Source organism: Oncorhynchus tshawytscha, linkage group LG01, assembly GCF_018296145.1.
Source record: "Oncorhynchus tshawytscha isolate Ot180627B linkage group LG01, Otsh_v2.0, whole genome shotgun sequence".
Taxonomy (NCBI): domain Eukaryota; kingdom Metazoa; phylum Chordata; class Actinopteri; order Salmoniformes; family Salmonidae; genus Oncorhynchus; species Oncorhynchus tshawytscha.
The window spans coordinates 35,062,822-35,077,903 of NC_056429.1; the positions used below are offsets into that span (position 1 = coordinate 35,062,822).

The window sequence follows — 15,082 nt, forward strand, 5'->3', positions numbered from 1 at the left end:
ATGGCAATTTAGCTAGTTAATTTGTCCTATTTAGCTAGCTTGCTGTTGCTAGGTAATTTGTTCAGGATATAAACATTGAGTTGTTATTTTACCTGAAAAGCACAAGGTCCTCTACTCCGACAATTAATTCACACATAAAATGGCCAACCGAATCGTTTGTAGTCATCTCTCCTCCTTCCAGGCTTTTTCATCTTTGAACTTATATGGTGATTGGCATCCAAACTTTCATAGTATTACCACGACAACCGGCAAAACAGTTCGTCTTTCAATCACCCACGTGGGTATAACCAATGAGGAGATGGCACGTGGGTACCTGCTTCTACAAACCAATGAGATGGGAGAGGCAGGACTTTCAGCGCCATCTGCGTCAGAAGTAGAAAGGAGTTCTATTTTAGCCCTTGGCATCGCAGACGCTTGTTGGCGCGCGTGAACAGTGTGGGTGCAATAATTGAATAACATGGATTTCTACATTTATTTTGTGACGCTCGTGGTCTGGTCAGCATGTTATACAGACTATGGGACAATGATCACTGAGATCATATGCAAATACTCCACTATATTAAATTACTGCACTGTAGGCGCTAGGAGCATTTCAAGAATTTCACTGTACCTGCTTTAACCTGTACGTGGCCAATTAACTTTAAATTCTTAAGTCATCATTGTAGTTAATTCGAGTATACACTACCGGTCAAAAGTTTTAGAACACCTCGTTCAAGGGGTTTTATTTATTTGTACTATTTTCTACATTGTACAATAATAGTGAAGACATCAAAACTATGAAATAACACGTATGTAATCAAGTAGTAACCAAAAAAGTGATAAACAAATTCAAATATAAAATATTTTCAATATTCTATATTCTTCAAATAGCCAGCCTTTGTCTTGATGACAGCTTTGCACACTCTTGGCAGTCTCAACCAGCTTCACCCGGAATGCTTTTCCAACAGTCTTGAAGGAGTTCCCACATATGCTGAGCACTTGTTGGCTGCTTTTCCTTTACTCTGCGGTCCAACTCATCCCAAACCATCTCAATTTGGTTGAGGTCAGGGGATTGTGGAGGCCAGGTAAACTGATGCAGCACTCCATCACTCTCCTTCTTGGTCAAATAGCCGTTACACAGCCTGGAAGTGTGTTTGGTCATTGTCCTGTTGAAAAACAAATTATAGTCCCACTAAGCCCAAACCAAATGGGATGGAACTCTGAAGCATTTATCTGGGCTGCAATTTCTGAGATTGGTAAATCTAATGAACGTGTCATCTGCAGCAGAGGTAACTCTGGGTCTTCCGTTCCTGTGGCGGTCCTCATGATAGCCAGTTTTATCATAGCTCTTGAGGGTTTTTGCGACTACCCTTGAAGAAACTTTCAAAAGTTATGGAAACTTTTTGAAATTTCCAAATTGACTGATATTCATGCCTTAAAGTAATGGTCTGTCATTTCTCTTTGCTTATTTGAGCTGTTATTGCCATTTAAATATGGACTTGGTCTTTTACAAAATAGTGCTATCTTCTGTATACCCCCTACCTAGTCACAAAACATCTGATTGGCTCAAACGCATTAAGAAGGAAAGAAATTCCTCAAATGAACTATAATGAATGCACACCTGTTAATTGAAATGCATTCCAGGTGACTACCTCATGAAGCTGGTTGAGAAAATTCCAAAAGTGTGCAAAGCTGTCTTCAAGGAAAAATGTGTCTATTTGAAGAATCTCAAATATATTAAGATTGGCTTAATATAAGAACACCTTTTTTTTTTTTGGTTGCTACATGATTCCATATGTGTTTTTTCATAGTTTTTATGTCTTCACTATTATTCTACAATGTAGATAGTAGTCAAACTAAAGAAAAACCCTTTAATGAGGTGTTCTAAAACTTCTGACCGGTAGTGTAAATCATACTTTTTATGTTTCTACTTTACAATGTACATTTTCATGATGTAGTTCTCAATCTGTAGTAGACAAACCAGTTTACATGTAAATTCTATAGGTTTACCAAACATTTAAGTGGTCATCAATTAACAGTTGGATTCAGTAAGTGAAATGTGTTTTTGCAGAAGAGAATCATATCAAAAGTAATGTGAGCAGTGCATTGTGACAGGCAATTACTTTATATGAACATGTATTGCAATGCAAAATATGTATTTCTAGATGACACTGATTTAAATTTGGTGAAAAATGGACTGATTTTGTGTTGTACTTAGTCAATTGAAAATGTGGTTAGTTTTGAAACGACTGCCTTTTTGATGATGTTTTGAGTTTAGTACTAAGAGCTGTGAAAATTACACCAAAGCGATTAAAAACCAAAAAAACCATTTAAAAAACAACAACTGTAAAAATGTTTTTTTAAATGATCCTCCATTGTCCTCCCAAGTGGTGCTAAATATGATTATTTTTTAAATCTCCAGACGGAGTGTGCTGATGACTGTAAGGACACTCCAGTGGTGTTGCCTGGAGGCAGACTGAGGACTAAGCCTCTGATCGCTGAGATGTGTTTCACTACCACCACTGAGCCAGAGGAGGGTGCTGAGGAGCAGGCGCTTGGAGCCCTGGCGCCCACCACCCCTCACCTGGAGCCAGACGGCACCAGCCTGCTCATCAGCTGCTCCCACTGCAGTGTCCGCATACACACCAGTCAGTACTACTTACTAACTACACACCAGTCAGTACTCGCAACATAATGTACTCTCATTGTTTTTGCAGACCCTCAAACCTTGTTTATACACTACGTACGTATGCATGGATGAACTACAAGTAGCAATGCAAAATAGCTGTTGCGTAGCAAAACTATGCAGAGGTGTGCAACTGCGTTGTGTACGTAGGGTATTAACTTGCCTTCAGAAAGCTTCTGGTCAACAGGTTTACCTACACCTACAGTTGGAGAGATCATAGGCTGTACTGTACCCTTAACTGTAATACCAGGGTTAACAGCTATACTCTACTCTAGCAAGTTGTTTGGACAGACTTGATTTGGAGGAGTTAACTACAGGCTGTTTCAGGCCTGACACATTTGATATACACCAGAAAAGAAGAGGCACTGCGAGAGGTTTCTAAAATTAGGCCAGTGCATTTCTATGGGCTTATTTTGGACCTAAGCTTGTCAAATCTAATCACATTTCATTAGTCACATACTTCGTGACTAACAGTGAAATGCTTACTGTCGGGTCCTTTTCCAACAATTTGAAATAGTGACACGAGGAATAAATGCAGTGCATAACAATGAGTAAAAATAACATGGCTATATACAGGGAGTACCAGAACTGAGTTGATTTTCAGGGGTACGAGGTAGCTATGAACATGTAAGTAGGTAAAGTGACTAGGCAACAGGATAGATAAGACATTAGCGGTGTGTGTGTCAGTATGCATGTGTGGATGTGCTTTGTGTGTGTGTGGGTAGAGTCCAGTGTGTGCATAGTCATTGCAAAAAAGGATCAACGTAGGTAGAATGGCTAGCCATTTGATGAGCTTTTTACCAGTCTCATGGCTTGAGGGTAGAAGCTTCAGGGTCCTGTTGGTTCCAGACTTGGTGTACTGGTACCGCTTGAGGTGCAGGAAATAGATTGAACAGTCTATGGCTTTGGTGGCTAGAGTCTTTGACAATGCCATACTCAACCCCCCTGTGTAGCGCCTTGCAGTTGCCGTACCAAGTGGTGATGCAGCCAGTCAATATGTTCTCAATGGTGCAACTTTAGAACTTTGAGGGTCTGAGGGTCCATGCCAAATCTTTTCAGCCTCCTGGATGGGGAGTAAGCCCTGTCATACACTCTTTACAACTGTGTGGGTGTATGTGGACCATGTTAATTCCTTAGTGATGTGGACACGGAGGAACTTGAAGCTCTCAACCTGCTCCACTACAGTCCCATCGATGTGGATGGGGCCGTGCTCACCCCTCCCTTTCCTCTAGTCCACGATCAGCTCTTTTGTCTTGCTGACTTTGAGGGAGAGGTTGTTGTCCTGGCACCATACTTCCAGGTCTCTAAACTCCTCCCTATAGGCTGCATCATCGTTGTCGGTGATAAGTACTACCACCATTGTGTGAGACCACGCAGTCGTAGGTGAACGGGGATTACAGGAGGGGACTCAGCACACACCCCTGTGGGACCCCCGCGTTGATTGTCTGCGTGGCGAATGTGTTGTTGCTTATCCGTAGCGCCTGGCAGCGGCCTGTCAGGGAGTCCAGCATCCAGAGAGAGTTGTTCTGTCCCAGGGTCCTGTGCTTGGTGATACGCTTGGAGGGGGCTATGGTGTTGAATGCTGAGCTATACTCAAGGAACAGCATTCTTATATGTATTCCTTTTGTCCAGTGAGGGCAGGGTGGAGTGCAATAGAAATTGCCTCATCTCTGTATCTGTTGGGGCAGGAGCAAATTGGAGTGGGTCTTGGGTGTCTGGGATGATGGTATTGATGTGAGCCATGACCAGCCTTTCAAAGCATTTCATGGCTATGGACGTGTGTTACGGGGAAATAGTAATTTATTCAGGTTACCTTGGCATTATTGGGCAAGGGGACTATGGTGGTCTGCTTGAAACAAGTTGGTATTACAGAGCGCGTCAGGGATATGTTGAAAATGTCAGTGAAGACACTTGCCAGCTGGTCAGCCCATGCTCGGAGTAAACGTCCTGGTATTCCATCTGGCCCTGCGGTTTTGTGAATGTTAACCTGTTTAAAAGTCCTACTCACATTGGCTATTGAGAGCAAGATCACACAGTCGCCCGGAACAGCTGGTGCTTTCATGCATGGTTCTGTGTGGTCTGCCTTGACATGTTTAGCTAGTCTGGTAGGCTCACGTCGCTAGGCAGCTCGCGGCTGGATTTCCCTCTGATCTGTGATAGTTTGCGAGCCCTGCCACATCTGTTGCGCGTCAGAGCCGGCGTAGTAGGATTCAATCTTAGTCCTGTATTGGCGCTTTGCCTGTTTGGAGGTCATAGCCGGTCGTAACGGGATTTCTTATAAGCGTCCGGATTTGTGTTCCGCTACTTGAAAGTGTCAGCTTTAGCCTTTAGTTTAGTGTGGATGTTACATTTAATCCATGGCTTCTGGTTGGGGTATGTTCGTATGGTCACTGTGGGGACGATGTCTTCAATGCACTTATTAAAGGGAATGGGAACACTTTAGGGAGTAAAGCTAAGCAAAGAGATCAATTAATACTAAACGTGCAAATAAAATAAAAATCCTAAAAATAGAGATGTTTCTATCTTCAACCTTCGATTATTAGAGGTATGTGTAGCACCATACCGAATTGCCATAGTAATGACTGATGCCAATGCGTCATTGGCAGGATTGAGCGAATTGTGTGTTTTGGCTCGGGGACTGAAAGTGAATGCTGCTCTGTCATTGAGATCAGGACAACAACATTAAGAAGGAAAGACTTAAGACTTCGTCAATGCCTATCTGTCAATCGTCCTCCCAAACTAGCTCTTGGTGTATGCTATGTTAATTTTGTCCCCTGACCTGGTGTTTGGTTTTGTGTTACCAGGCTGTTATGGCGTGGATCCAAAGATTGTTACTAAGGATTGGAAGTGTGCTCGCTGTAAGGCCAACGCCATGACTGAGGTTAGTGTCTCTACAACAGCTCAGTGGCCCTTCTCTATGTATGACTCACCTCACCTAGTTGGCCCAAATCTCTGTTACTGTCATTGTCAATAGTGTTTGCAAACATTGCAGTACTCTAAACAGTCATTAGATCTGGCAGTAGTGTTTGCGGTAGTCTCCTAATGATATGTGACTAACTGATACTGGTCATCAGGTAGCAGGAACCACATCTATGTTTAGATGACTTGGATGATGATGGTTGACAGTTTGTTTTCCTGTTTGCAGAGTTGCTGTTTGTGTTCGCTGAGGGGTGGAGCCTTGCAGAAAGCCAACAACAACAAGTACGTTTGTGTGCCAGTCAAATTTCCTTAGATCAGGGAGTGGTCTAGTCTAGCAATCAGTAATCACACATTGAACATTTACTCTACAACTCTAATCAACAGTATATTGATTTATGTACACTTATGTTCACATATTTATATCTACTAGGGTTTAGTTTATAAGCCACTAACGATGTGTGTGTGTGTTGACATGTTTTTGTGTGTGTGTGTTGACATGTTTTTGTGTGTGTGTTGACATGTTTTTGTGTGTTGTAGGTGGGTCCATGTGCTGTGTGCAGTAGCAGTGTTGGAGGCTCGCTTTGTGAACATCACTGAGAGAAGCCCTGTGGATCTGAGTGGGATTCCTCTACAGAGGTTTAAACTGGTGAGTTAAACACAGTAAATGTCAATCAATCAAATGTATTTAAAAAGCCCTTTTTACATCATCCGATGTCAAAGTGCTATACAGAAACCCAGCCTAAAACAGCAAGCAATGCAGATGTAGAAGCATGGTAGCTAGGAAAAACTCCCTAGAAAGGCAGGAACCTAGGAAGAAACCTAGAGAGGAACCAGGCTCTGGGTGTCCATTCCTCTTCTGGCTGTGCAGGGTGGCGATTATAACAGTACATGGCCAAGATGTTCAAACGTTCATAGATGACCAGCAGGGTCAAATCATAATAATCACAGTGGTTGTAGAGGGTGCAACAGGTCATCACATCTGGAGTAAATGTCAGTTGGCTTTTCATAGCCGATCATTCAGTGTTAGAGACAGCAGGTGCGGTAGAGAGAGAGTCAAAAACAGCAAGTCTGAGACAAGGTAGCACATCTGGTGAACAGGTCAGAGTTCCATAGCCGCAGGCAGAACAGTTGAAACTGGAGCAGCAGCATGACCAGGTGGACTGGGGACAGCAAGGAATCATCAGGCCAGGTAGTCCTGAGGCATGGTCCTAGGGCTCAGGTCCTCTGAGAGAAAGAGAGAGAATTAGAGGGAGCATGCTTACATTCACACAGCACACCGGAGAAGACAGGAGAAATACTCCAGATATAACAGACTGACCCTAGCCCCCCAACACAAACTATTGCAGCATAATTACGGTAGGCTGAGACAGGAGGGGTCGGGAGACACTGGCCCCGTCCGACTATATCCTGAGACAGGGCCAACCAGGCAGGATATAACCCCACCCACTTTGCCAAAGCACAGTCCCCAAAACCACTTGAGGGATATCTTTAGCCACCAACTTACTACCCTGAAACACCCTACGAATATCTCCCTCACGGCACAAACCCGAGGGGGATGCCAACCTGGACAGGAAGATCACGTCACAGACTCAACCCTCTCAAGTGACGCACCCCTCCTAGGGACGGCATGGAAGAGCACCAGAAAGCCAGTGACTCAGCCCCCGTAAGGTTAGAGGCAGAGAATCCCAGTGGAGAGAGGGGAAAGGGCCAGGCAGAGACAGCAAAGGTGGTTCATCGCTCAAGTGCCTTTCCGTTCACCTTCACACCACTGGGTCAGACTACACTCAATCATAGGACCTACTGAAGAGATGATTCTTCAACCGAGTCTGCTTCTCTCACATGGATAGGCAGACCATTCCATAAAAATTGAGCTCTATAGGAGACAGCCCTGCCTCCAGCTGTTTGCTTAGAAATTCTATGGACAATAAGGAGGACTGCGTCTTGTGACTTTAGCGTATGTGTAGGTATGTACGGCAGGACCAAACCGGAAAGATAGTTCGGAGCAAGCACATGTAATACTTTGTAGGTTACCAGTAAAACCTTGAGATCAGCCCTAGCATTAACAGGAAGCCAGTGTAGAGAGGCTAGCACTGGAGTAATGTGATCAAATTGTTTGGTTCTAGTCAGGATTCTAGCAGCCGTGTTTAGCACTAACTGAAGTTTATTTAGTGATTTATCCGGGTAGCTGGAAAGTGAAAGCATTGCAGTAGTCTAATCTAGAAGTGACAAAAGAAGGGATGAATTTTTGCAAATTTACGTAGATGGAAAAGAAATCTGTCCTTGAAACAGTCTTGATATGTTCGTCAAAAGAGAGATCAAGTCCAGAGTAACGCCAAAGTCCTTTACAGTTTTATTTGAGATGACTGTACAAACATCAATATTAATTGTCAGATCCAACAGCAGATCTCTTTGTTTCTTGGGACCTAGAACTAGCATCTAGTTAAAAAAAAACATTTGCTGCCATCCCCTTCCTTATTTCTGAAAGACAGGCTTCCAGGGAGGGCAATTTTCATCGAAATGTAGAGCTGTGTATCGTCCGCATAGCAGTGAAAGTTAACATTATGTTTCTGAATGACATCACCAAGAGGTGTGTGTGCGCACACACACACACACACACAGAGTGGGGATAACAAGTATTTGATACACTGACGATTTTGCAGGTTTTCCTACTTACAAAGCATGTAGAGGTCTGTAATTTTTATCATAGGTACACTTCAACTGTGAGAGACAGAATCTAAAACAAAAATCCAGAAAATCACATTGTATGATTTTTAAGTAATTAATTTGCATTTTATTGCATGGCATAAGTATTTGATACATCACAAAAGCAGAACTTAATATTTATTACAGAGATCATACGTTTCCTGTAGTTCTTGACCAGGTTTGCACATACTGCAGCAGTGATTTTGGCCCACTCCTCCATACAGACCTTCTCCAGATCCTTCAGGTTTCGGGGCTGTCGCTGGGCAATATGGACTTTCAGCTCCCTCCAAAGATATTGGTTCATTGGTTCAGGTCTGGAGACTGGCTACGCCACTCCAGGACCTTGAGATGCTTCTTACGGAGCCACTCCTTATTTGCCCTGGCTGTGTGTTTCGGGTCGTTGTTATGCTGGAAGACCCAGCCACGACCCATCTTACTGAGGGAAGGAAGTTGTTGGCCAAGATCTCGCAATACATGGCCCCATCCATCCTCCCCTCAATACGGTGCAGTCGTCCTGTCCCCTTTGCAGAAAAGCATCCCCAAAGAATTATGTTTCCATCTCCATGCTTCACGGTTGGGATGGTGTTCTTGGGGTTGTACTCATCCTTCTTCCTCCAAACATGACGAGTGGAGTTTATACCAAAAAGCTCTATTTTTGTCTCATCAGACCACATGACCTCCCATTCCTCCTCTGGATCATCCAGATGGTCATTGGCAAACTTCAGATGGGCCTGGACATGCGCTGGCTTGAGCAGGGGGACCTTGCGTGCACTGCAGGATTTTAATCCATGACGGCGTAGTGTGTTACTAATGGTTTTCTTTGAGACTCTGGTCCCAGCTCTCTTCAGGTCATTGACCAGGTCCTGCCGTGTAGTTCTGGGCTGATCCCTCACCTTCCTCATGATCATTGATGCCCCATGAGGTGAGATCTTGCATGGAGCCCCAGACCGAGGGTGATTGACCGTCATCTTGAACTTCTTCCATTTTCTAATAATTGCGCCAACAGTTGTTGCCTTCTCACCAAGCTGCTTGCCTATTGTCCTGTAGCCCATCCCAGCCTTGTGCAGGTCTACAATTTTATCCCTGATGTCCTTACACAGCTCTCTGTTCTTGGCCATTGTGGAGAGGTTGGAGTCTGTTTTATTGAGTGTGTGGACAGGTGTCTTTTCTACAGGTAACGAGTTCAAACAGGTGCAGTTAATACAGGTAATGAGTGGAGAACAGGAGGGCTTCTTAAAGAAAAACTAACAGGTCTGTGAGAGCTGGAATTCTTACTGGTTGGTAGGTGATCAAATACTTCTGTCATGCAATAAAATGAAAATTAATTACTTAAAAATCATACAATGTGATTTTCTGGATTTTTGTTTTAGATTCCGTCTCTCACAGTTGAAGTGTACCTATGATACAAATTACAGACCTCTACATGCTTTGTAAGTAGGAAAACCTGCAAAATAGGCAGTGTATCAAATACTTGTTCTCCCCACTGTATATATAGTGAAAACAGAGGTCTTAAAACGGAGCCTTGAGGAACACCGACATTTACAGTTTATTTGTCAGAGGACAAACCATCAACATGTTATTACGTGCTAAGGGATAGGAACTCTCACAACCTCACTCTCCAACCAAGGTGCATGAAGAGGAGCAAACTGAAAAGAGTGGAGTGGCGGAATATCTTCTCTTCAGCATATTATGTCAAAGTAATATGTTATTTGCATGACAAAACCTGAGAATAGTTGACACATCCTCCTCTATATGAGTCACTGATAGTCACTCAATTAGCCCATGTCAGCAAAAAATAGTTTAGAGTGCTAAGTTATTTTAGCGGCCAGCTATCTAAACTGACCGGGGGACCTCACTGAGATATCATATTCAAATCTGTAAACATTTCTCTCCACCCTATGGCAAATAGTGTAGAAGTACAGGAAATTATCTGTGGTCCCCACCCCCATCAAAGTTGCCCATTCTTGGACTAGAGACTAGGCTATTTAGAAGATGTCATGTGAGTTTGGGATTTAAGCCCAGTCAGTCAGAACTTCTGACATGTCATATCAGGGGGATATGAAATGACATCTCTTTCTGCAAAACCTTATTTCTGAATTTAGCCCTTTCACAGGAATCATGACAGCCATTGTATTTGAAGAGAATGTAGCATGCTACTGTATACTGTTTGACCGGACATACAGGCCTAGTTTTCCCTGTCAGACTTCCCTTTCCTGTCTCTCTGAGCATGTTCTTATGCTTATCTGTGATGTGCAGAAATGTTACTACTGTAAGAAGAGGATGAAGAAGACGTCCGGGTGCTGTGTGCAGTGTTCCCATGGCCGCTGTTCTACGGCCTACCACCCTACCTGTGCCCAGGCCGCTGGGGTCCTCATGCAGCCAGACGAGTGGCCTTTCGTGGTCTACGTCACCTGCTGCCGGCACAAGGGCCCTATTCAGACAGAGGTATACATCAGTTGTACTTTACTTGGTGTCTTTCAGAAAGAGGAAGCTATACACCAGACGGGGAACTCTGAAGGCCTCTGTTTTGGGACTTAGTTGGGAACATTCTTCTGATACTTTGCCTTGTAGTTTCTAAACCTTCTATATACACTGAGTATAGCAAACATTATGAACACCTTCCTAATATTGAGTTGCACTCCCCTTTGGCCTCAGAACAGCCTCAATTCGTCGGGGCATGGACTCTACAAGGTGTCGAAAGTGTTCGACAGGGATGTTGGCCCATGTTGACTCCAATGCTTCCAACAGTTGTGTCAAGTTGGCTGGATGTCCTTTGGGTGGTGGACCATTCTTGATACACACGGGAAGCTGTTGAGTGTGGAAAAACCAGAGCGTTGCAGTTCTTGGCATAAACTGCTGCGCCTGGCACCTACTGCCATACCCCGTTCAAAGGCACTTAAATATTTTGTCTTGCCCATTCACCCTCTGAATGGCACACATACCCAGTCCATGTTTCAATTGTCTTGAGGCTTAAAAATCCTTCTTTAACCGGTCTCCTCCCTTTCATCTACACTGATTGAACTGGATTTATCTGGATGTTTTGTATACTCAGTGTATTCAGGACTGTGCTCACCACATTGTATTGCATAAACATGACTAGGTTTTAGATTTGAGTGAAAACTCCCACAAGTGTGCCCATGTGCTTCCAGTCCAAAGAGGTTGATAGTTCTTATTTGATGCTAATCCTGTGGATGACCGTGTAATCATCACTGATCTCTCTCCTCGTTCAGCGTAACAAAGCAGCCATGCATGAGCTCACCGTGGGACAGAGGGTGATCTGTAAGCACAAAAATGGCCGCTACTACCAGTGTGACGTGGTGCAGCTTTCCAAGGAGACGTTCTATGAAGTCAACTTTGATGACGGCTCCTTCAGCGACAACCTCTTTCCCGAGGACATCGTGGTAAGGAGACTTACGGTTCAGTAGTTCATATGCTGTTCATGATTCGTTTATTGATTGCTTAGAGAGCTAGGCAAAATGGACAACAGTCCACAGCGTGATAAATGTACCCGTTTCTTGGTTTTGTTGTGATAACGATGAATAGGCGATAAATAATGGTCCATTTTTTGGGGGTGGAGGTGGTCGAACTGGGCGCTATGGACAAACAGTAATATTGTGATGAATGTAACTATTTTGCTTGATAACAATCATTAATGGACAGTTACTTTAAATTAGCGGCAGGGCTCTAGAACATTTTCTTCCAGTGCCAAGTAAGACAGCTGAGATGGTGGCCTATGATTAAAAAATTAAGCTATTTAATGTAACATATCCATTTGTAAAGTGGTGCCATGAACTTAATATAAAGCGGTGAGAAATATAGTAGTGGTTTTGAAAAACAGTAGTCTTTTTCTCCGCAATTGCATTTTGAGCAACGTTAATATGCTTGTGCTTCTCAGAATGCATCTTTCCCTCCTCCGTGCGCACAGTGGGGAGAGGAAGTGAGAGTGGCTCGCTCACACAGCAGCTGACAGCGAAACAGGGACAGGCAGATACTTTCATAGCACGAATCAACATGGTGCATAGGCTATTACTGTTGACCAAATAATGGTTTTAGAACAATCTACAGGAATGTTGTCTATCACATTGTTTATTACAGACAAAATGCTTCGGTAAGAGGAAGGCCATGTCAATGTCGGTAACTTTCGGTTTATCATCCCAGCTCTGTACTACACATTGGTTGAAATTGTGTGATGCTAAATAGTATGTTTGTAGGATTGTATCTAATGTTGTTTTCTGTTGTCAGAGCCGGAATTGTGCCCAGCTAGGCCCCCCATCGCAGGGGGAGGTGGTGCAGGTCCGGTGGACAGATGGTCTAGTCTACGGGGCCAAGTTTGTGGCTGCTCACGTCATCCAAATGTACCAGGTACTGCAACAGTATTCATACTCACCCGTAGCAACAATATACCTTATGCAGAAAGAGATTACAGTCTTATATGAAAGACTGCTTTGCTGTCTAATTGATCAGCTCCATTTTTCCAGATGGTTTAAAACTCATAGCAAGCAATACATTAAAAATCTGTGATGAAACCATTGTTTTGTTTGCTATGAGAGTCATCAAATATGGTTATTTTGGCATTGATGGTGTTGTTTGATGTAGGTGGAGTTTGAAGACGGGTCACAACTAACAACCAAGAGAGATGATGTCTATACCCTTGATGAGGAGCTGCCCAAGAGAGTCAAGTCAAGACTGGTGAGTGTACTGTGAACTATCCAATATACTGAATCCAAAGTTGCTAACCTTTGTACATTGTATATCAACCCTGAACTTTTTCACTCTACTGTAGCAGTCTACTGGATCTTATTCTCCCGCATGTTTGTTAATTATTAATGAGTCTTCTCCCTGTGACAATGGACCATGAAGTAATCCTTATCTTCCGTGTGTACCCTGCCCGTCTCCCCAGTCCAAAGCGTCAGACATGCGTTTCGATGGTATATTTGAGGACAAGGAGGCCATCCAGCAGTCGAAGAGGCAGAGAGTGATCAACTCACGGTACAGAGGAGACTACATCGAACCTGTGATCTACAGAGCCATCATGGAGTAGCCTGCCGACTACAGCATGGAGTAGCCTACTCTACCAACAAATCACCAGCACTGATATTCCTTATCCAGACTTCAGCTCACATTACCTTAATTTATCCACTGAGTGAGTAAGTGTAGCTCTGACTAAAGGACTTCCTCTGAAAATAACTGTCCAACCCCTAGTTTAGACTGTCTTTTTCTTCAATTCATCCCTTCATCATTCCATCATTAGGCACTGGTTTCCCAGACACTGTTTAAGCCTTGTCCTGGACCAAAAATATCTTTCCAGAACTAGGCTTGATCTGTGTCCAGGAAACCTGTCCCTATGGTTATTACCATCCATGTCACATTTTATGCTACTCTGCCAGTGCCCAGTATCAGTAATTTGTGTATTGAATGAAGTGATATTGGCCCTTGATTTTTGCTCCCAAACAAGATGTAAACTTTCTGATAATAACAATTCACTCAATATAATTCAGTGGTAGGAAGGAATTCCTCAAGGGAGTGAAGCAGACACAAAAGTTATTGCCACTCATCCTCATAAACACTTGTGTTTTCTGACTCAATATTTGACAATGTTTGCCAGTTGTTATTTTACGTACATATGTATATATTTTCCTATGTATAATGAACAAAAATATTAACACAACATGCAACAAGTTCAATGATTTTACTGAGTTACAGTTCATATAAGGAAATCAGTCAATTGAAATAAATAAATTAGGCCCTAATCTATGGATTTCACATGACTAGGCAGGGACGCAGCCATGGGTGGGCCTGGGAGGACATAAGCTCATCCACTTGGGAGCTAGGCCCCGCCAATCAGAACACAATTTTTGCCCAAAAAAGGGCTTTATTATAGACAGAAATTGGATGTACTGCCAAATTCTCTAAAATGAAGGAAGCAGCTTATGGTAGAGAAATGAACATTACATTTTCTGGCAAATGCTCTGGTGGATATTCCTGCAGTCAGCATGCCAATTGCATGCTCCCACAAAACTTGATACATCTGTGGCATTGTGTTGTGTGACAAAACTGCACATTCTATTGGCCTTTTATTATCCCCAGCACAAGATACACCTGTGTAATGATAGTGGCGTTTAATCAGCTTCTTGATATGCCACACCTGTAAGTAAGGTGGATGGATTATCTTAGCAAATGAGAAATGCTCACTAACAGGGATGTAAACTAATTTGTGTACAAATTGAGAGAAATAAGCTTTTTGTGCGTATCGAACATTTCTGGGCATCATTTATTTCAGCTCATGAAACATGGAACCAACACTTTACATGTTGCGCTTTATATTTTTGTTCAGTATAGTTTTTATGGTGCTACTTGCACCTATGTTTGATTTCAAGGAGGTGCAATGCCATTTTAGTAACTAATACTGCCTCCTCTTAGCAGATTCACACTGTTGACTGCATTCCTATACATTGTATTTTGTAGGAATGCGTTGAATATAGCTTTTTCCATTTTGAGGTTTTTTTTTTTACCAGCATATTTATTATATGGTGCTTGGAGAAACTAAAAGTAACTTCTGCAATACAGACAGTTTGTCAGTTGCAATGCTGTAGAGGTTTCAAAATGATTATGATGTATGTTCTATTTTTGCTATAGCGATGAATTGGAAATAGCCTGTTCAGAATGGCTGTGGGCTCTCCATTTATTTCCAAGTTGGTTCTTTACTCATTTAATGAAAGTTGTGCATTGCACTTTTATTTAAGTCCAGTTTGAGAGGACATTTTAATAGTTGTGTGCTGCCATTTGCTATTTTTG

General features: G+C 42.9%; 1 protein-coding gene across 6 annotated transcripts in view; it reads left to right on the forward strand.

The window, feature by feature from the left end:
* The window catches only part of LOC112249956 (lysine-specific demethylase 4A-like), a 55,531-nt gene extending 41,257 nt beyond the window's left edge, over positions 1-14,274 (forward strand). For 5 of the 6 annotated variants that reach the window (XM_024419718.2, XM_024419726.2, XM_042320750.1 and 2 more), the window contains 9 exons: positions 2,402-2,627; positions 5,470-5,546; positions 5,811-5,866; positions 6,122-6,230; positions 10,544-10,732; positions 11,518-11,688; positions 12,530-12,649; positions 12,884-12,976; positions 13,188-14,274. In XM_024419718.2, the coding sequence (XP_024275486.1) occupies positions 2,402-2,627; positions 5,470-5,546; positions 5,811-5,866; positions 6,122-6,230; positions 10,544-10,732; positions 11,518-11,688; positions 12,530-12,649; positions 12,884-12,976; positions 13,188-13,328 (1,182 nt within the window). In that variant the 3' untranslated portion in view covers positions 13,329-14,274. Of the gene's footprint in view, positions 1-2,401; positions 2,628-5,469; positions 5,547-5,810; positions 5,867-6,121; positions 6,231-10,543; positions 10,733-11,517; positions 11,689-12,529; positions 12,650-12,883; positions 12,977-13,187 lie in introns of those variants that run through there. The other variant, XR_002953463.2, reaches the window with a different exon arrangement.
* Positions 14,275-15,082: the final 808 nt, after the last annotated feature.